The sequence below is a fragment of the Chrysemys picta genome, chromosome 4, assembly GCF_011386835.1.
Source record: "Chrysemys picta bellii isolate R12L10 chromosome 4, ASM1138683v2, whole genome shotgun sequence".
In the NCBI taxonomy this organism is placed as follows: Eukaryota; Metazoa; Chordata; order Testudines; family Emydidae; genus Chrysemys; species Chrysemys picta.
Genome location: NC_088794.1, coordinates 38125328 through 38146537, shown reverse-complemented (window position 1 = coordinate 38146537; position 21210 = coordinate 38125328). Strand labels below are relative to the sequence as shown.

At 56.6% G+C, this 21210-nt stretch overlaps 1 protein-coding gene and 1 long non-coding RNA gene across 2 annotated transcripts; both read left to right on the top strand.

The window, feature by feature from the left end:
• Nucleotides 1–15279: 15279 nt before the first annotated feature.
• LOC135983363 (RING finger protein 112-like) lies at nucleotides 15280–16904 on the top strand. Its single transcript, XM_065594682.1, has 3 exons — nucleotides 15280–15714; nucleotides 15983–16198; nucleotides 16671–16904. Exons 1-3 carry the CDS (start codon nucleotides 15466–15468, stop codon nucleotides 16698–16700), a joined length of 495 nt encoding a protein of 164 aa, XP_065450754.1. The 5' UTR covers nucleotides 15280–15465; the 3' UTR covers nucleotides 16701–16904.
• A 78-nt stretch (nucleotides 16905–16982) lies between these two features.
• LOC135983365 (uncharacterized) lies at nucleotides 16983–21187 on the top strand. Its single transcript, XR_010600950.1, has 4 exons — nucleotides 16983–17570; nucleotides 20456–20512; nucleotides 20849–20935; nucleotides 21055–21187. It is a non-coding gene; the product is annotated as an uncharacterized LOC135983365 (long non-coding RNA).
• The last annotated feature ends 23 nt before the right edge of the window (nucleotides 21188–21210 follow it).

Here is a 21210-nt window from a genome sequence, read left to right as displayed (position 1 = left end):
CCGTGTTCACACTGGGCACGCAGACGGACACCAACCAAGTCCAGGTAGATCAGCCAGCTGTTATCCTGCCCGAATCCTTGCTAATTGCCTGCAGTGGGATGTGAATGAGAGAGGCCAGGATATGTGTTTGGGGGTCTCACCAGTGCTTCCCAGAGACTCCTCTTCCCATCCTGTGGCAGGTGTAGCCCCAGTTTCCCTAACTCTGACCTATGGCTCTCCCTTGCTTTGCAGGATCTGCATAGGGTCATACCAGACCTCCTGGACGCCATGCTGGGGAACCTGCTGGAAAAGACCCCAGACACGGACAAGCTCCACTACATCTTGGAGGTGAGCCCGATGAGGGGGTGGGGGCAATTTTACCTTAACTCTTAGATCCATTTTCCAGTCTGTCCTCCTAGCTGGGCCCCAAGTGGCCGTCCTTGGTCAGGACAGTCAGTGCAATGCAGGGTCAGGCCCTTCCTCCTTGAAGGACAGAGGAAGGAGCTGGGACTTCAAGCCAGAGCTCTGCCTGGTTGTGTCGAGCACTAACCACAGGGCCCCCGGCTGGCTTGGGGAGTGAGAGTCTGAACCCCTCCTGGGAGATCCAGAAGATGGTCCTCAGAGAAGAGCCACAGCCTCATTCCTAGAGAAACAGGAGGGCCCCAGAGAATCAGCCCTTGTCTCTGACGGGCCCCGAGATTCCTGGGGGGATTGTGCTCACACTCAGTCCCTTCACCCAGCCAAGGACTTGAGAGCCAGGGAGGGGGGAGGGGTCTGTCTCCTTCCTGGGGAGCTGTTCAGGAATCAGCAGTTCAGGGAGGATGGGACCAGCCCCGACACCGAGCATTGTCCCAATCTAGAGAGACAATGACAAGCTGTGACCTGCAGGATACAAGCATCGTCCTGGGGACAAGAGTCCCCTTCTAAAACTCTGCGGTCAATGAATCAGATATTCCACCCCCACCGCATGCAATGTCTCAGCCCCCTTGGGATGGGGGGCGGGGGGGGCATTAGCACTACACATGCACCCCCTCATCAATCCTGAGCTGCCTCCTTTCCCCACAGCACATTCACTACTGGACCGTGTCCAGGGTGCCACGAGAGAGAGCCAGGGCCATCAGGAGCAGCGCGGCCCTGCTCACGTCCGTCATCTCCCTCCCTGACTTTGACGTAAGTGGCCTCTGAGCCCAGCTTCCTGACTCCAGGCGTAGGGGGGCCGGCTCCAACGGGCTGGAGGATCTGCGGCTGCAGGGGCTGTGGGCTAGGAGTGATCCTCTTGGGGAGGCAGAGTCAGAGCAGAGAATGAGCCTGGCTTGAGTCAAGTTCTTCTTGTCCTGGTTAAGTGGCGACTCTCGCTTGTAAGGGGAGCAGGCTCCAGGTTCTTGCCTTCCCGTCATCCTGGAGCAGCTGGGGAAGCAAATCCTCCTGGAGGGCCCTGCCCACATCTCTGTCCTCCGGGCTCCCTTGCGGGCAGAGATAACTAAGGATTCAGCTCTAGCTCCTATCCTCTAGCATCTCCTGCAGAGAGGCTGAGGGGAAGGAGAGTCCTGGCCCAGGCGGGGACTGGGAGCTGACAGGAAAATGCTGATGGAGTCCCCTCTCCCTCTCCCTTCCATTAGAACTCAGCCGAATTCCCCAGGATGGGCCACCACGTGACCCAGCTGGCTCTGTCCATCAGTGACCCAGACGAGGACATCAGCCGGCAGGCCAGGGAGGGGGTTTACCGGCTCTACCAGCTCCTGCTGCGCCAGAGGGGTAAGGAACCCGGCTAGACGAGTCAGACTGGGACCCCAGCCGATTTCTCTCCGAGTGACCCTGGCTGGCGGATCAGTCTCTCTCTCTCTCTTTCTGTGTTCTCCACCACCCCCGCAGTTCTGTTGGGCTCTGCCCACCGTGCAGCCACCAATGGGATTGGAAGGACACAAGCCCTGCAACCAGAATGACCAATGTGTATGTGTCTCTCTCTTTCCCAGAGCTGACCATCCGTGAGGTCGAAGACCTTTGGTGCTGGGACTGGCACCAGGACAGCCGGCTCCTCGGCTATAAGAACACCGCCAGGGTGGGGGAGGTAAGGACACTCTGCCAGGGCACGGCACAGTTCTGCAGGCAGGTGGCTGCCTCCTGGAGCCACGCGACGGAGTTGCCGTTCTAGGCCAGGATTTGGAGCCTGGTTCGGGGCAATCTGCTGAAGCCTCACATCTGGTTGGTTTCAGGTTTTTGGCAAATTCTTCTCCGAGGGGCAGAGAAGATTCTTCCTGCAGACAGCAGTGCTGGCCATGCACGACCCCCTGCTGCGTGTCAGCCAGGCTGGGCTGCTCCTCACTTACTCCCTCCTGGGGCAAACCGAGCAGCTGATGGGGAGCAAGGTGAGCAGCTGCATTAGACTCAGGAGATTGGGGCGGGGCCCAGGCCTCATTCCCATCCTCTGGCCATTCGCCAGCCTGGCAGCAAGGCGACTGGTGGGGAATGAGAGTGAGAGCAGGTGCTCCTGGGAAGGGAGATGAATTCACCTCCATGAGCAGGAGGGAGGAGGTTGTCCCCGGAGCAGCTCCAGCCCAGCTCGTTAGCAAGGCTAATGAATGACAAGCATTGCCTCAGCACGGACTTCTGTTCTTGGGAATGGCAGCAGAGTCCTCTACGTGCCCTCTGCGAGCCTCTCCTGTCACCTGCGCCACCACCCAGAGTTGTTCCCGTCACTGGCAGCCTGGGAGGCCAAGGACTGAGGGGTGATGGCGACTGACCGGGCAGTTCTGAGGCACATGGGCGGGGGAAGCTCGTCCTGCTGCTGGCAGGGCTGGACTCGCTTTAGAGAGAACGGGAGGATTCAGTCAGCAGGGGCTGCTGATCTGCCACATTCACCAGGGCTGCCGTCCTGCGGCTTCAGCCTCAGTGCCTGGGATGACTTGGGGAAAGGTCTCAAGCTCCCCACATCCCACTTCACTGCTGCCAGAATCCCTCCGCCCCCCCGCCCCGCTAGAGCCCCCTCCCTGCCCAACCTGGGTGGGGGTGGAGGAGAGGGGTCAGAGAACTTGAGCTGTGGATTGGAGGTGGAACAGCTGTCAGGGGCACTGGGTGGGAGGTGGCAGGAGCTCCTCCTACAAGGAGGTTGTTGGCAATGGAGGTCCCTTGAAAGGAAAACAAGACTCCATTCTGGGGGTCAGGAGGGGGACTCCATCCCTCAGAGGTGCGCGGGTGCTGGATGGAATTGCTGCTGGTCCCAGGGGCCCTTAATTCCCCGATTCCACGGGGGCATCTGAGTCTCTGACAGGTCCTCGTTCCCTTGCAGCACGAGGTCGTCACGGTCAAAATAATGAACGAACTTCACATCATCCGGCACTTGCGCCAAGTGCCGGAGGCACTGCAGGAATTCTGCCTCCAAGGCCACCAGCAACTCCTGCTCCCTCTAAACGGGGAGTGTAGTGAGACTGAGCGGCCTCCCTCCGAGCAGGAGAGCGAGGGCCCCTCTACACACCCCTTGGAGGGCAGAGCCTATATCGCCCCACCCCCCTTGCCTGTTGGCTGGCCACCGGGGCCTCTGGTAGACTCTGTTTCAACTGAGCGGCCTCCCTCCGAGCAGGAGAGCGAGGGCCCCTCTACACGGCCCTTGGATGGCAGAGCCTATATCGCCCCACCCCCCTCGCCTGTTGGCTGGCCACCGGGGCCTCTGGTAGACTCTGTTGAAACTGAGCGGCCTCCCTCCAAGCGGGAGAGCGAGGGCCCCTCTACACGCCCCTTGGAGGGCAGAGCCTATATCGCCCCGCCCCCCTCGCCATAAGGACCGGGGCGTGGGGTCGGAAATATAAAAGGCCGGCCCTTCACCACAGTTGGGGGACAGCCTGCAACAGAGGAGGACACTTGGCCTGTTCTCCAGAGGCCCCTAACCCTAACCCCAGACATGGACGAGGACTGGCCCAGAGTACCCGCTGCGGTTTACCCCAGGGAGCCGGAAGAGGCCTGCAGGCCGCAGGTACCAAACCCCGGGGAGGCAGGAAGTAGCCCAGGGGCAGCCCGGGAGCTGCTGGCTGCAGAGCCCGGCGCGGCTCAGTCGGCGTGTTGCGGCTGGATCCCCGCCGACGCAGGGGCAACCAATCCTGCCCCTGCCAGCGCCTTGGGCTGGGACGCGGGGGAGGAGGGTGGGACCGCGTCCCCCTGCCACCCTAACCCGGGTGGCTGACCCCCTACATGGTGCAAGGAGGCTCTAGCCCAGGACAGGAACTGTTTGTTGGCTGGCCACCGGGGCCCCGCCCAGGCTAGAGCCAGCCCTGTCAAGTCTGTCTGTTTGCTGGCTGCCAGGGTTCCACCCAGGCCAGGGCCCGCCCTTGAAGTCTGGTTGTTTGTGGGGTGCTTGGGCCCCGCCCAGGCCTGAGCCACCCCCGATACAATGTGTTGAGGGGCTGACCACTTGAGCGACCTCAGCCCAGCAGCGCCGGCTCTACCATTTTTGCTGCCCCAAGCAAAAAAAAAAAATGCAACAACGCTCGGACTGCCTAAGCGAGCAAAAAGAAAACCAAAAAAACCCCAACCACTTGGACTGCTGCCACCCGAACTGCCGAAGCAGAAAAAAAACCAACAACAACGCTCGGACTGCCGCCGCCCGAACAGCTGAAGTGCAAAAAACAAAAAAGTCGCCCGGCCTGTGCTGCCCCAAGAATGGACGGAATGCCGCCCCAGGCATGTGCTTCCTCCGCTGGTGCCTGGAGCCAGCCCCGCAGCCCAGGCCGCAGCCTGGTTGCGACAGCTGATCGCTGAGGTGGGGCGGCTGCTCCACCCCCATGCAAGAGGGCGCTAGAGTAGGCCAGAGCGGCTGCAGAGGCTGGTAGCCAATCAGAGAAGGGCCAACTGGGAGCCAATCAGGGCCGAGATTAGAGTCAGCCAATCAGGGCTAAGCTAGGCCCTATATAAAGGCTGCCCAGGCGAGTAGCAGGCAGTCTGTCCAAGACATTCATGGGAAAAGGTCTGTTTTCAGAGCAGGAGACCAATATTTCCGAAAGAGCAGTGCTGGGCAGGCTCAAGGGAGCATACTACAGCTCCGGCCCAAGACCTGCCAGACTGTGGGCCCTGATAGAAATGGCCTAGAGGGCGCAGAGGAGAAGTGGCCCAGGGACAGTTGGACAAGGGGAGAGCAGGGAGACTGCCACTAGAGGATCACTGGGTTTGGGCCTAGGACAGTGGGTGGGCCTGGGTCCCCCCCGTTTCCCCTTGTACTGCACCTGGCCACGTGGTTGCTGAGTCAAACTGCAACCGGGCCTTGAGACAAGGGGCTAGACTTTGGGGGTTTTGGTTGGCCACTGAGGCAGGTGCAAGGACTGTTGCTAACCTGCCTCCCCCCTCCCCGCCGGAAGGAGATGAGGATGGATTAGGGGGCACTGCTGGAGGGAAGTGGCCTGAAGAAGGACACCGTCAAGCGGACTAGGCAGATTGTGCCACATGGAGAGACCAAAATGGTGGAGAAAAGAGACTTCTATTGGAGGGCCTGGGTGGCTCGGCTTGCCGAGCAGCAGAGGGAGTTGTTTTGGCTGCTGTGGAGGTCGGCACCCAGACCAAACAAGAGATCCGGCATCGAGGGCGAGAGGCCAGGAACGCTGAACTGCTTCGCCTGTAGGCGACAGGAATACTAAAAGAGGGAGTGTCGCTACTGGGAGGGGGCAGAGAGGCCCCACCCAGAAAAGGCACCCCCTGTGAGAGTAACAGGGGGGCCCCCAGCTTGTTGGGTCTGTGGGGAGCCAGGGCACCTGAAGACAGAGTGCCCCTACAGGACTCCCAAGGCCCGGGCCAGCCCAGAAGGAAGGGCTAGGGCCCAAACAAGCAGGAGTAGGGATATGGCACTGGGAAGACCCAGAAAGTGCTTCCATTGCCACCAATGGGGACATTTAAAGAGGCACTGCCCCCTGAGGCAGAAAAAGGGAGTGTCTGAGACAAGGGCTCGGTCAGAGACCAGCCACAGAGAAGGGGTGGTGAAGATGGAGGCCCCTAGAGAGAAAGGGGCTGGGGCAGAGAGGACCCACCGAAATGAGGGAACCCACATAGGATCCAGGAGGGCCCATGTGGGACTCCAAACAGAAGTAGGAACTCACGTAGGACCAGGGCGTTCTACGGTGGGAACCCAGACCCTACAGGTGGGAAGTAGCTGGCTCCAGACTTTGGAGGGCCTGCGAGAGGAAAGGGATGTCCTGCAGGCCCCACTACGAAGGAAGCTGGGGCGATAGGGACCCCTTTCCTCCCCTCCCCCGTGAGCATTTTTAAGGGGGAGGGTTTGTGGTGGGACAGCTGCCCCACCCCCATGTGAGAGGGAACTAGAGTAGGCCAGAATGGCTGTGCAAGCAGTCAGCCAATCAGGGCCGAGATTAGAGCCAGCCAATCAGGGCTAGGCTAGGCCCTATATAATGGCTGTCCAGGAGAGCAGCAGGTAGTCTGTCCTTGAACTTCATGGGGAAAGGTCTGTCTCCAGAGCAGGAGACCAGCATCTCGGGCTGGACAGTACTGCATCTGGCCATCCGGTAGCAGAGACAAATTCTAACCGGCCCTTGAGATAAGGGGCTAGACTTTGGGGGTTGTGGTTGGCCACCGAGGCAGGTGCAAGGACTGTTGCTAACCCCCGCCCCTGGAATCGGGTGAGGATGGACTAGTGGGCACTGCTGGAGGGGCAGTGGCCTGAAGGGCTGTGTCAAGCGGTGAGCAACGCGGCTCCAGATGCCAATGGAGGACAAGAGATGGATGGGATGCTGCCAGCAGAGGACGTTCCCCATGGACTGAGCTAACTCCCAGAGCGACCAGCGGGAGGCGCCATGCTGGTGAGTCCCGAACCCCGTCAAAACCGCCCAGCCCTATTGTGGGCCCACTGCTACCCTGCAGACTCTGGTCAGGATCAGACTGGGCCAGCTGGAGTGGCCTCCCTCTGAGTGGGAGAGCGAGAAGGGGAGCTAGTGGAAGGGGAAATGGAGCCCCCCCAGCACTGACAGAAACTCTCTCCCCTCTCTGTGGAGCAGGGTTCTTCCCTCTGCCCCCCAAATTCCTTCATATGGGGCAGGATCTCTTTCCCTTGCACCCACTCCCCTTCCCTCTTTCCTTGATCTACCCCCCCCCCCCATTCCATCTGCGCCCAGGCAGAGCTCTCCCTGCCCCATGTGGTGCAGAAAAGCCCTTGTGTCAGGGCCACAGCCCCACTGGAGCTTGGAAAGCTCCACTTTTGAGGAGGTGGGGGTGGGGCAGAGGCTCAGGGCTAGTTTCACCTTCTGCCCTTTATTCTCCCCTTGGCCCTTCTATGGGGTCTCTGGGTGTGACAGGAATAGGAGCCTCCTTCCAGCTGTCTTCCAGGCCCTGGGATCTGGCACAGCCTCCCAGACGGGCACTTCCTGTAGCTGAGCCACGTCAGGGAGCAGTGGGGACAGGTCACCTCGTCCCAGCAATGCCGGCTCTCAAAGAGGCTTAGATGGAAGAACCCAGTCCCTCATGGAGGTAAGAGCCATTTACTCCTTGGGGCGTGTGGGTCTCTTGAGGGAGAAATGGCATCCCCAATGCATAGCCTGGCTGGGAGCTGTCCCTGGATCCCAGCCCTGGTACAGAGCCCTATTTCTCATCATGATATCCTCATTTTATTCTCAGAGGCGGTGTCCAGGATCCTGGAGACTGTTTCCTGCTGCAGAAGGTTTGAGCGGGGAGAGATCACTCACTGTCACGACCCAGGGGTCTTCAATCCGGGTCTGCAGGGTTCATGGGAGCAGCCACACTCCAACCCTCCACCTGGAAGCCTGCTGAAAATTGCTTACCGCGGACCCATGAAGTTCAGCCCCAGGTTCCACTCCTGAGGTCCTATTGGAGGAGTCCCAGGAAAGCTCACTGGACCCCTGGCCCTGCGTAAGACAGCAGCAGGAACACGAAGCTGACTGAACACCAGGCCTGCTCCCTGTTCTGGACCGTGTGCTGCCTGGTTCTGCTGCCGCTCCCCTGGCTTGATTTCCTGGCATCTGATTTGTGGTGGTGATCGCACGTTTGTCTTTTGCTGCTGATCTTCCAATATCCTGACCCGGCTGACTCTCGACTCCTGTCATGTGAGTGTGGACTCTGGCTCTGACTAGTAGGTCTGGCTGCCAGCCGTGACATGGACTTTGGTACAATTTCTCCAATGCCCCTTTCTGCTCTCCAGCAAGATACACCAGTCCCTTGGCTCCCAAAGTCCCAGTTGCCCGCTATTCAAGGGCTGAGGGGTAGTGCTTGTCTTGCCACCGCCCCCACCCCGCCTGCTTTTCCTAGGGGAATCTCCCTAGAGCAGAGGAGAAATCTGCTTTTCTCTTAGCATCAGTCCCACCCTGGCCTCAGCTCGGCTACTGGGGTCAGGCACCACTTTTGAAGCCCTTAGCGTGGGGGTGGAGGTGGGAGCAGAGGCTGAAGCTCTAGCAGTTTCCTCCAAAGAACACCCCCCTGTCTTTCTATGGTCCGGCTAGGGCTCCCCATCCATCCTGGAGCTGAACCCCAGATGGGAGCTGATGGATTATCCTTGGTGGGCCATGTTCTTGTGTGTGATGGAGCTTTGTGCCAGAGAGGGCCAGGAGCAGATGCACCACGCCTGGCCAGGACCAGGCTAAACAGCCTGTAATGCTAGGTGAGGCAAACCATGGCCACAATACAGACCCCCTGGGCATCCATGGAGACTGAATCTGGGCCCTTCACTACCAAGAGCACAACTCGTTCCAACTTGAGTCATGATGCTGGTGACCCCTGCCAGCCCCTCTGAGGGGGGTCAGTATTATCCCTGTTCCTGGGGCATAGAGATAGAAAGCAACTGGCTGCAAGGTCACACACGACGTCCCTGACAGAGGCAGGAGGGAAGTGTGGGACTGATACCAGTCCAGCTCCAACCACTAGACTCCACCCATTTCCAAAGTCAGAGAACCCAGGAGCCCTGACTCTGACACTAGGCCTTAAATGACAAGACCTATGGCTTCCTGAGTGGGAGGGAGGTTGAAGGGACCATCTGCTGAGCTCCCCTTGGCAATGCCGCTGTCAGAGACCATTGCTAGTGGGTGACAAGTGCCTGAGCAGGAAACTGCTTGAGAGCCTCCTAGAGATTCACAGGTGTTTCACTGTGACCCTCAGGGAGCCGTGGCAAGAGACTCTCTGGCTCTAACAAAGGGTTTCTGTTCTCCTAGACAGTCAGCCCGTGAGGCCAGTTTGCAGAATGTGGAAGAGCCCTTTGGCGAGGCGTTGGAGGATTCACCATGAAGGCGGCAGCAGCGGCAGTGCCTGGGGTCCCCATGGGCCAAGCCTCAACTCCTGCCAATCCAGGCTAATCTCCCGCAGCTCTCAGTGGGGCTTGGCTCTAGCTGCTGTGCCTGTGAGCTTAGCCCAGGGGTCTCAAACTCAAATGACCACGAGGGCTGCATGAGGACTAGTTCATTGGCCCGAGGGCCACATCACTGACACCCCCCCCTCGCTGCCCCTGGCCCTGCCCCCAGAGGGGGCAGGAGGGGTGTGGCAGGGTCTCAGGGCAGGAGTTGAGGTGCAGGGGGCTCAGGGCAGGGAGTTGGAGGGGTGAGGCAGGGGGTGCAGGGTGCAGGCAGGGAGCTCAGAGCAGGAGGTTGGGGTGCAGGAAGGATGTAGGATGTGGCTGGAGGCTGAGGGCAGGGAGTTGGGGTGCAGCAGGGGGTTGAGGTGCAGGCAGGAGGCTCAGGGCAGGGGTTGGGGTGTGGGTTGCAGGAGGGAGTGCAAGGTGTGGCAGAGGGTTGGGGTGCAGGCAGGGGGCTCACGGAAGGGGGTTGGGGAGTGGGGTGCAGGCGGGAGTGCGAGGTGTGGCAGAGGGTTGGGGTGCAGGCAGGGGGCTCAGGATAGGAAGTTGGGGTGCAGGAAGGATGTAGGATGTGGCTGGAGGCTGAGGGCAGGGAGTTGGGGTGCAGCAGGGGGTTGAGGTCCAGGCAGGAGGCTCAGGGCAGGGGGTTGGGGTGCAGGCGGGAGTGTGAGGTGTGGCAGAGGGTTGGGGTGTGGGGTGCAGGCGGGAGTGCGAGGTGTGGCAGAGGGTTGGGGTGCAGGCAGGGGACTCACGGCAGGGGTTTGGGGTGCAGGATGGCATTGGGCTGTGGCCTGGAGCCACTTACCTAGACAAACAGCCCTGCAGGCCGTGTGTTGGAGACCCCTGGCCTAGACAGAGCACTCAGGTATTTCCATCAGCCTGCTCAATGGCAAATGCAGCCACCCAAAGAAGTGAAGAAGAATGGAAGTGAAAGAGTAAAGCTGGACCATCCGCTGAGCTGCTGCACTCAAGTGAGCAGAGCCGGGTAGAGAAGAGGGAGAACGTGAAGGTGGCTGGCGGCAGTAGGGAGGAGAAGCCGTTTGGGAGCCAGGAAAGGAGAAATAAATAGTTAATAACAAATCCTGCAGGCTTTCTCTTGTGTGGTGAAGGATTGAAAAGGGGTCTCTAGCTGTGTATGATGGGGGGGGGGTCTATAAAGGTAAGAGGTCACTCTAGGGGCTTGAAGCCCCAGATTCTGGGGCTATTGCCTCCTTCTACCAGCTGATCTCAACCCAGCAACTCCCTCAGGTGGTAGCCGTAGTGAGCTCTTGTCCTCCTCTTCCGGACTAGCCACCAGAAAAAGGACACTATACATGTGGCCAAGGAAAGACAGAGGCAGTGTTGCCTGTTAACATGGCTCTTGTGGGGGAGCACGGCAGGTTACTTTGGACTAGGTAGGAGCCACGTGTTTCCAAACCTGCACCTCCCGAGGCTCCAGAGACTTCGCTGCCGATCCCAGAGCGTCCTCAGAGTCCTAAAGCGCCAGATAGAATCTGGCCTCTCCCCCGACCTCAGCAGTCCAGAAAAAGTTATTTGTAGACATGTTCTGTGTCTTCTCCTGCCACACTTCCCTCTTAGCAACTAATGCAGTCACAGAGTCCAGGCTCGGATATTAGGGAACACTATTTCACTAGGAGGGTGGTGAAGCACTGGAATGGGTTACCTATGGAGGTGGTGGAATCTCCATCCTTAGAGATTTTTTTAAGGTCAGGCCTGACAAAGCCCTGCCTGGGATGATTTAGTTGGGGTTGGTCCTGCTTTGAGCAGGGGGTTGGACTAAATGACCTCCTGAGGTCTCTTCCAACCCTGATATTCTATGATGTCTCTGTCCCTCTTTTCTACTCTTTCAGTTGCTAGGAAGATCGTGGCTGTGTCATGGGGGTCAGGCAAGCCCATTGGTCAGGCAGTACCCCACTGACTAAGTGCCCTCTCCAAGGAGTCTCTCAGAGAGTGGATTCTTCCTGATGGGCCATCAACACCTTTCTGGCCCTCCTTTGTTTCTACTGTAAAGCTGGCTCTGGGCGTCTCCCAACCTCACAACGTATTTCAGAAACACACATAGAGCATAACTTCCCCTACAATGACAGCACCTCCAATCCAACAGGTTATTAATGTTCAACAGATCCAGACATTTTACATACCACCTCACAAGGCATGCATAATACAAAACATCTCATAATCATATCACAGTGGTGAATACTGTGTGCTACTGAGGGATACAGGGTTCCAGAGTGTCAGTGTATCATGGCCAATGGCAGTAAAAGCCCAAAGGAGATGCTCCCCTGGAACAGCCTTTGGTGACAGCAAGGTCCCCACTGAGAACTTCAGTGTGACTCTGCAGCTGTTACCCAGCTGTCCCCCCGCCCTTCCGCCCCCACCCCCAGTATCAGCTGCAACTCAGTGCTTTTTGAGTGGCTTCATGCTGGCTGCATGCCTAGACAACAGATAAAATCTGCTAAATCTTTTCTTTCCCAGAAAGAGCCATTCCCATGTTTCTTTCGATTTCCACTCGCGTCAGACAGGAAACAAACCCAATGCAGAGTGGAGGGTGTCACGGCCGTGATGCACTCTGAGAAAACCCAACAGCATTTACAGCTGGCTGTGTAACTTTTCATTGTCTGATCACTGCCTTCCTGCCTCCCAGGCTGAGATCTAAAGTGAAGATGTGGGGTGTTGAGAAGTGGCTTGCCATTAGTAGGGTTCAGAGTTAGCACCACATTGAGGTGGACTGAGGCCAGCTTGCCCCTCTCTGATAGCTGTTGTGTGAGGCCCACTACAGACTCGGGCAGAAGTTAGTTTGTTCTGGAACAGCCATCTAAGAGGAGCAGTGAGGGCAAACAACCTAACTGACTTCAAGATTGAGCTTGATAAATTTATGGAGGGGATGGGATGACGAGACTGCCTACCATGGCATGTAGCCGATCTGTAACTGCTAGCAGCAAAAATCTCCAACAGGCGGTGATGGGACACTAGATGGGGAGGGCTCTGAGTTACTACAGAGAATTCTTTCTCAAGAGTCTGGCTGGTGGGTCTCCCCCACAAGCTCAGGGTCTATCTGATCGCCATATCTGGGACTAGGAAGGAATTTCCCCCAGGTCAGATTGGCAGAGACCTGAGGGGAGGGGTTGCCTTCCTCTGCAGCACAAGGCACAGGTCACTTGCAGGTTTAAACTAGTGTCAATGGTAGATTCTCTGTAACTTGAAGTCCTTAAACCACGACTGGAGAACTTCGGTAACTCAGCCAGAGGTTAGGGGTCTATTACAGCAGTGGGTGGTGAGGTTCTGTGGCCTTCAATGTACAGGAGGTCAGACTAGATGACCTTCTGACCTTAAAGTCTATGAGTCTTATTGAGTGGTTCACACTTAATGTAAAGAACCAAAACCTGGGAAATACCAGACAGGGGACCATCAAACAGGAGTAAAAAGCCTCAGCAAAGAGCTCCAGGATACATAGCAGGGTTCATGTGGCAGTGAGTTCCAAAGATAAAGGACCCATTCATAAGATCACATTATCTGAAGAAGCCACCCCAGAGACAGCTGCATCTCAGCGCTGGGCAAGCCATCCCCATGTAGTGTTGCTGTGCTGCTGTTCCGCAGCTGTTCCACCCCAGAGGTGACTGCATCTCAGTCCCAGGTGACCATTACCCAGCAGTGGAAAGAGTTGAATCTTTGCTAAGGGTTTTTGTTTTCAGTTCTAAGAAATACCTCATTTCTGAGAAGAGGCAGTTGGGATGTCATTTCTGGACGAAGAGACAATGGTAACATCCAGAAATTCACAAGGGGGTGTATCTCTGGCCAAACTGTCCCCCTCCTTCTCTCCCCCCCCCCCACAAGGTTGGTCACAGTTCCTGGCACTTTCAGTGCTCTTTAAAGCACGTGCACTTCCAGACCCTGCTGCTCCGAAGAGCCCGTGGGGGGATCTGGGGAATGAAGATTCTCTGCACCCTCCAGTCTCTGTCACTTGCTTTTCCAGCCTGGCCCCACCTCTCCGGGCCCCTCTGTGCTCCCCTCCCACACGCACACTGCCTCCCACCCCCTCGCACTACAATGTGAGAGCAGGGCCGCCCCACCCACCTTCAAACCCCTGCTAGCTGGGATGCTGGAAGGATAAGACACGGAGTTACGCTTTTTTTCTCAGACAAAATTTTGCCTGCACGGAGAGAAGCAGAGATTTGGCCGGCTAAGAGCAGGGGGCGGAGTGGGGAGGGCATGTGGATAGTTTTTGCCCCAATCTAGTCCATCCCCCCCAAGGAGCAGGATTGTCCCCCCTACTCTATCCCCCCCGCCAAGGGGCAGGATCGTCCCCTCTGCTCTATTCCCCCAGGTTGCAGGATTGTCCCCCGCAGTCTATCCCCCACCCATGGGGCAGGATCATCCCTGTTTGTTCCCCATGTTTCACCCTCCCTAACTGTGCTAGGGCATTGCCAAGTCACATGAGAAGTCTTGGCTCTCTGTGGGTGGAAATTCCCAGCAGCTGGGGATGGGGGTATGGGACAGGGTCAGTTCGGCCCTTGCCCTCTGTCCAGCAGAAAGATAGGCTCAGACAGCAGCTAATCTACCCTCAACGCTGGGTCTGGCTCATGGCATGATTTGAAACACTGTCAAACTCTGACCAGTTCAACCAGCTAAAACCAGGGCAAACCCCTGGGCCTGTGGAATCCCCTAGAACAGTGGCTTGTCTTGCAGTGGCTGAGAGGGATCCCAGGGTGGGAAACTGGGGAGTCTCCAGCAGAAAAAAAGGAGACTTTGGTGCTCCTGGACCAGAGCCCAGCGTTAGGGGAGTGGGGTTGGGTCAGGGCGTGTACTTTCCCTTTTCTGTGCCTCAGTTTCCCCCACCCAATGCCCAGGGCTCAGTGGGGGTGAGAGGGTGAATTTGCTCTCACGCCAGCTGGAGGAAAGCTCGGCCAGTGAGCACCCAGCTCACTGCATGATGGGAAGGAAGCTATTTCCTTGTTAGGCCCTGAGCGTCCTTTCCTAAGGCCGAGCTCGGTGCTTCCTGGACTCGGGCTCCAGGAGCCCCTGTGTCTCCCCAGCTGCCCTCGGCAGCGAGTCTGACTGAGATCAAACTCCTCTCAGAGGCTTGTGCCCCTGCCGGGCGTGGCACTGCCAGTGATTAACCCCTGGCACATGGCGTCTGCCAGGCCGTAGGCAGCAGAGAAAAGTCCAGTGTCACCAACAGCCCCAGCGCTAGGGTAGGCTGGGCACAAGCCAACAACATGTGCTGTGATACAGCCAAAGAGCGTCGGCCATGCTCCCAGCCCGGTGGGGGGTGGGGGAGTGGGTGTCTCTCCAGGGACGCAGAGACGCTGACAGAGTGTAGGGGGCCATGGGGGATAATCAGCTGGACGTGAGCCCCCGCGCGACAGTGTGGCCAAAGGCGCTAAGGATGCCCAAACAGGGGAATCGCGCGTAGGAGCAGAGAGGTCAGTTTACCTCTGGATTTGGCGCTGGTGCGACCGCTGCTGGGGTCCTGTGTCCAGTTCCGGAGCAGTCCAAGAAGGATGTGAATATATTGGAGAGGGGGCAGAGGAGGGCCAAGCGACTGGTTAAAGGATTACAAAACGTGGCCTGGAGTGATAGACCCCAGGAGCTCAAGCTATTTAGCTTAGCAAAGAGAAGCTCCCACCTCCCGGGGTGACTTGACTCCAGTCTAGAAGCACCTACGTGGGGATCAAATATTTAATAATGGGCTCTTCAGGCTAGCAGAGAAAGCTCTAACGTGAACACATGGCTGGAAGTTGAAGCTGGACACATTCAGCCTGGAAAGAAGATATCCGTGTTTACCAGGGAGGGGAATTAACCATGGGAACAATGTACCAAGGAGTGCGGTGGATTCTCCCTCGAGGTGGGATGTGTTTCTAGGAGATCTGCTCTCGTTCAAACAGGAATTAACTGGGGGCAGTTCTCTGGCCTGTTATCCAGGAGCTCAGCCTTGGTCCCTCCTGGCCTGGGAATCTACCAATCTCCGCCATGACTTCTTGGAATCCATCTTCTCGATCTGGTGCTGCCCTGTGGACAGAGACACAAAGTGGGCAGATAAACTGAGTCACACAGCTTGTTCACAGAAATATTCCCATGTTTTCTCGTTCCTCCCCAGACTCCTGCTGCCAGGAAGGGGCACACCTGGGCTAGAGATCAGCCGTCCTCCAGCATAGCCCTATTGCTCAGGGTGCCAGGTCCTGCCACTCAGCGGGTCTAGAGAGATGGATCAACTCCAGGAGGATGTCACCTGCTCCATCTGCCTGGATGTCTTGGACGACCCCGTCTCCATCGAGTGCAGCCACAACTTCTGCCAGGGCTGCCTCATGGCTCACTGGCGCGGGGTCTCGGCCCAGAGCTACCAGTGCCCCGAGTGCCGGACTCCCTGCTCCAGGGACAGGATGACCCCAGACACGCGGCTGAGAGCCCTGGTGAAGAAAATCACAGAGCCCCTGCGGGAAGAGATGGAGCTGGTGAGACCAGACAGGCTGAATCAGGGGAAAGGGGCGCAGGCTCTCACAGGCCCCAGGGCGGGGACTGGCTGGATCAGGGGGTGGGGAATGGGACACGGGGCCTTTCCTCTCTAGGGGGCGCAATCTCTGATTTGGAGGGCAGGGGACTGGATGGCTCACGGGGGGTAGAAATGGCTCAAGAGGATCTGATCTGAGGGGCAGGGACTAGTTGGTTCAGGGGATGGGAATGGGATGGGAATGGGGCTCTGACCCTGCTCTGTCCCTGCAGCAGGGGCCGGGGGCTCAGCCAGAGCCGGGGCGCCCGGTGCAGCTGGTTCGTCTGGATGACAAAGGCAGCCTGATCCTGTACGAGGAGGCCCTGAGCCTCTGCCTGGAGCAGGGTGGGGTGGGGGACGCCCCCGTCTGCCTGGTGTCCATCATCAGGGAGCAGCGCCAGGGAAAATCCTTCCTGATGAACTGCCTGCTGCGCCGGCTCCAGAGCCCGGTGAGTGGGGACAGGAGCCCCAGCTATGGCCCCATCACCTGAACCAGAGACCCCACCCACCCCAGCCAGGGCCCTGCCCCTTGCAACACAAACCCCACCCACCTCGGCAAGGGCCCCCTCCCCCTCCACGACTGGCCATGCCCCCTACAGCAAAGGTCCCCTCTCCCCAGGCAGGGCCCTCCCGCTGTACCAGGCCCAGGGCAGAGCAACTGAGGCCCCACCCTGCAGCCATGGCCCCTCCCTGTTCACCAAAGGCCCCACCCTCTGGTCGTGGCCCCTCCCCCTGCACCACAGGCCCCACCCTCCAGCCATGGCCCCTCCCCATGTACCACTGGTCCCATCCTCCAGCTGTAACCCCACCCCCAGACCCTTAGAACTCCACCTCCTCCCCCAGTGTCCCACCACCCTGCCCCCTGAGAATGCCAGACCCAATCCCCGTTCCCTTCTGACCTTGCCCTGGTCACCCCTACAGGAGGCTGTGGATGCGTCATGGATGGGCTGAGAGGACGAGGCCCTGGGGGGGGTTGAGTGTCGCAATGGGACAGCGACCGTGATGAGGGGCGTGTGGATGTGGGACCAGCCCCTCTGGGTCCACGCCCAGGGGAGGAGGGGGAGTGGGGCAGGGAAGCAGGCAGGGGAATGGGGGATGGGGCAGTAAGGGAGGGGAAAGAGAGTGGTGTGGGGGGAAGATTCTAAGGGGAGCAGGGGGCTGGAGTAGTGGGGAGGAGGGAGGGGAATGGGGGAGTCTGGAGGGGGCAAAGTCCTGTACAGGGGCAGGGGGACGGGAGGGGCTGGAGGAGGGGGGAAAGAAATGGACAGATGGGGATAAGGTCCCAGCCCTGTAGTTCCCTACAGACACACTGGGATGGAGTTAGGGGTGGGGGGTATTCACAGCTTGAACCTCCTCCCCCAGGGCCTGTCTCCAGCCAGCGTGCCCAGGGCCGGCCCCAGGAAGCCGGGCAGCGTAGGAGCCAGGGATGGGCAGGGGCGAGGGTGGCGTCAGTGCAGGGCACTCATCGCTGTGGCCGGTGGATCTGTCCGTGTGTCTGTCCCTGCAGGTGGCCATGTTCCTGGTGGACACCGAGGGCTCCCTTGACCTGCAGCGCCGTATGGAGACCAGCATCAAGCTCTCCGTGTTGGGCATATTGCTCAGCTCCTACTGGGTGGGGGAGCCGTGCTGCGGGGGACGGGACTGAGGGCTCTGCAGGGGGTGCTGTGCTGTGGGGAGCGGGGTGAGGGGGCCAGCAGGGGGGCTGTGCTGCGGTGGGGTGAGGTGTGGGGTTGGCAGGCGGGCTCACCTTTTCTTATTATTATTTTTCAGATCATTAACATTTCCAGTACATTTAAGCAGACGGAGGCAGATTATTTGGAGGTGGGTGGGGCAGAGGATACACACAGCTCTACTGACACGGACCTGCCAGCCAGGTCTCTGCTGGGGGGACCCAAGACCCTGGGTGATTTAGGGATTGGAGGGGGGCAGTCTAGAGGCTGTTATTGATGTTTAAAAAGTGCCAGAGATCGTGCCCCAGGCTGGGATTCGAGCAATGAGTCTGAACAGTAATACGTGAGCAGTAATTAATCAAATATTAGTGACTATCATATTTCTGGTTCTTTATCATTACCTGGTGGCTATTTGTCATTAACCGATTAGCTCTGGTTCTCACTGCTGAGTGCTGGACCTGCTGGGGGGCTGGTGGAGAGGTCCCGGTTCACTCCCCTAAGTGATCTGAAATGCTCCTGCAGACTCAGGTTTCCGGGAGGGTCAGGTAGCCTTGTGGTAGCTTTGGTGACCCAGAGCTGAGGTGGGTGGAACCAGGGCTGACGAGGGGGGGGGGAACCAGTACAAATTACCGGGACCTGGCTGTCCGAAAGGGGGCCCGGGGCCCAGCGGTCCGGAAGGGAGTCTGGAGCCCAGCTTCCCCCCCCTCTTGTTGGCCCTGTTTAGCTGGTCCGCCCTTACTGGGGGTCCCGAACCCGCTCTCGGTGGCCCTGGGACCATGCCACCATGGAGCAAGGGGTAGCCCAGATACACGTGCCCCCAGAAATCAGCATTTCTCACAGAACGTGTCCAGCCAGAATGTCGTGCTCAGCCAAGCCAGGGCCAGCAGAGTTAAGGGAAATGCCCGCCCAACCGTATCTCGGCCTTCTTGGGCTGGCGCTCCAATATACCTGTGGCACCCAGCCCTGCTCTCTGCCTGTGCCCCATATGGGGCAGGAGCCACCTGCACATGTCCTGCACCCAGACACTGAGTCTGGATGGGCAAGAGCCAGCCCTGGGCACCCTGCATCGCTCTGCGTTAGTTAAGGGATTGTGATGGGAAAAATGTTCCATTGGAATCTTCCCAACCAGCCATAACCCTAAACCTATGTCCCATCCCCCAGCCCCACCTCTGTGTGTGCTTCATTCCCCCTCCCTGCATGCCAGGGGTCTATGTGCCCCCCATTCTCCCTGCTCAGCACCCAGAAGTCCCTGCTACCTTCCTTGCCCAGAGTGATTGGCTCATTGGCTGCTGATGCTACTCACCGGATCTAAATGGAAATTGGGCTTTCCCGTTTTCCAATTTCCCCCGCCCCAAGTCAGTAGCGTTCTTTCAACTGTTGCCCAGCGTCTCCCCTGAAATTTGGGAATTGATCAGATGTGGTCTCAAAAAGTGATCACGATACAGACAGACAAAGAGAAATGCCATCCGGTTGTCTTCTAGGTCTTTTACTTCACTTAGCCAATTAACTAACTTGTATAATTGGTTATTTTATATTCATTAATAGCTGCCAGTTATTGATTATTTGTGAGTCACTACTAGCTATTAGCTGTTTGTTATTTCGTACCTACCATTAGTTGTCAGTTGATTTCATAGTGACCATGTGGGGAGATGGAAAATAAAAGTTTTGTTGAAAAATGGAAAACTGACAAAATCAGAATGTTTTCATGCCAATTTCCACTTTCAAAGAACAGCCAAATGTTAGCATTTCTTGGGTTTCTCTCTGCACGTTTTTGGGTTCCACTCATTGTTTCTCAGGTTTCGATCTATGATTTTCAGCCTTTGGTTTTCAGTTCTCGTTCATTGTGTTTTGGTCCATGCTTGTCAGTTTTGTGGCTTTAGTTATCACCACTCCCATGTCATTTATTGGGTTTCGTTCTCTGATTGTCAGATTTTGATCTCACTGGTTTGGGGAAGCGGTTCATTATTGGTTTTCTGCTTTTTCTTTATTGGTTACAAGATTTCAGTGTTTGTTTACAGAGCTTCATTTATTAGTGTCTCTCTACTGATTACCGGCTTTTAATTTTTCTTTATATATTCGGAGTGTTTAAACTTTTTTTTCATTTCTGCTGTTCACTTATTGCTTCTTTTCACTACTGGTTTCTCTCTTTGACTATTCATTTTCTAACTTTGACTTGGTTTTGTGACCTTGATCTGGTTTTCATACTTCTATTATTGGTCTTCTGTTTTGGCTCTTGGTTTTCTGATTTTCATTACTACTTTTCTGGCTTTGATGATTGGACTTCTGCATTCAGTTATTGCTTTTCTGATATTGATTACTGGTTTTCTGTCTTTCACTTTGGGGTACAGTATTTTGACTTTGATATCTGGTTTTCTGACTTGCATTGCTGGTTTTGACTCTCTGACTATTGGTTTTCTTATTTCAAATACTTATTGTTTATTGTTGGCTTTCAGACGTTAATTCCCGATAACTTGCTTTGATTACTGTTTTTCTGACTTGGATAAATGCTGGTTTTCTATTTTTGACCATTGGTTTTCTGGCATTAATTATTAGTGTGTTGATTTTGTTAAGTGATTGTGTGATTTATTTCACCGCTTTTCTGGTTTCAATCATTGGTTTTCTGATTCCAATGACTAGTTTTCTTCTTTTCATTATTTCTTTTTGGTCTCCAATTGTTGGCTTGATGAGTTTGATTTTTGGCTTTCTGTGTCTTCTGTGACTGCTTTTCTAGAACCAACTAGTGGGTTTTCTGAATTCAGTTATTGCTTTTATATCTTTGATTACTGGTGTTGAGTTATTGTTGTTTGAAATTCTGTTTTCTCTCTTCATTTTGTCAATTTTTCTCTCTTCAATGATCAGTTTCCACTGAATGTTGTCTGGGATCCCTTTAGTTTCAGTGGCATTTATTTCACTCGTTTATTTTGCATTGCCAATCTTGATTGGTCACATGTGCGGGGATGGTTTGTTCAAGATGGAAAAATGTTGCCTTCTCTCTCTCTCTCTCGCTCTCTCTCTCTCTCTCTTTCTGCATCTCAGATGTTCATTCAGGTTGCGAAGGAGGTTGGAGGGACCTGCAATCTGGTCCCAATCCAGGTGGGTCCTTGTTTCCCATCACCCCCCATATGAGGATATAATGCTTGTTCCACCCCCCCCCGCCGCCAGTCCTGTTATCCCACCTGATTCTTACTATTCTTATTTACTGTCTCTATTGCCAGAGCACCTCAGAGCCCCCGTCCTAGACCCAGACCCCATTGTGCCAGGTGCTGGACAAACCCCAAAGAAACATCCAGTCCATTGTTCTCCCTCCACGCCCACGTCATGCCCAGGGTCTCAGTGTCCGTGGCTGGGTTGGACAACAGCCTCCAGCTCTGGTCTCCTCTCTGTGCCCCCAGCCCCAGTGTGACCCTTCTCCTGTGCTCTCTGTTGCAGCGCCTGGACCTGTTGGTGCGAGATTGGCAGCTCTCTGGAGCCTACGGCGCGGACGCGGGGCAGGAGTATCTTGGAGAAATCACACAGGTAATGATCAGATACCACGTGTGTTCAGGGAAACAGCAAACTTTGGGGCGGAGCTGAACGTTTCCACAGCGGGTCTGATTCCCTGCTGACGGCCACAAATGTTGCTTTGACTCCCGCAGGACCTGGAGGTCTCTGCTGAGCAGCCCCTGGTGTTGGAAGCCCTGAGGGCGAGCGGCACCTGGTGCTACCTGTTGCCCCACCCTGGCACTCAGTTCACCAGGAGCAGGGCAGGGACGCCAGATGGTAAGAGACCCTCATTTTCTGCCCTCTCACCC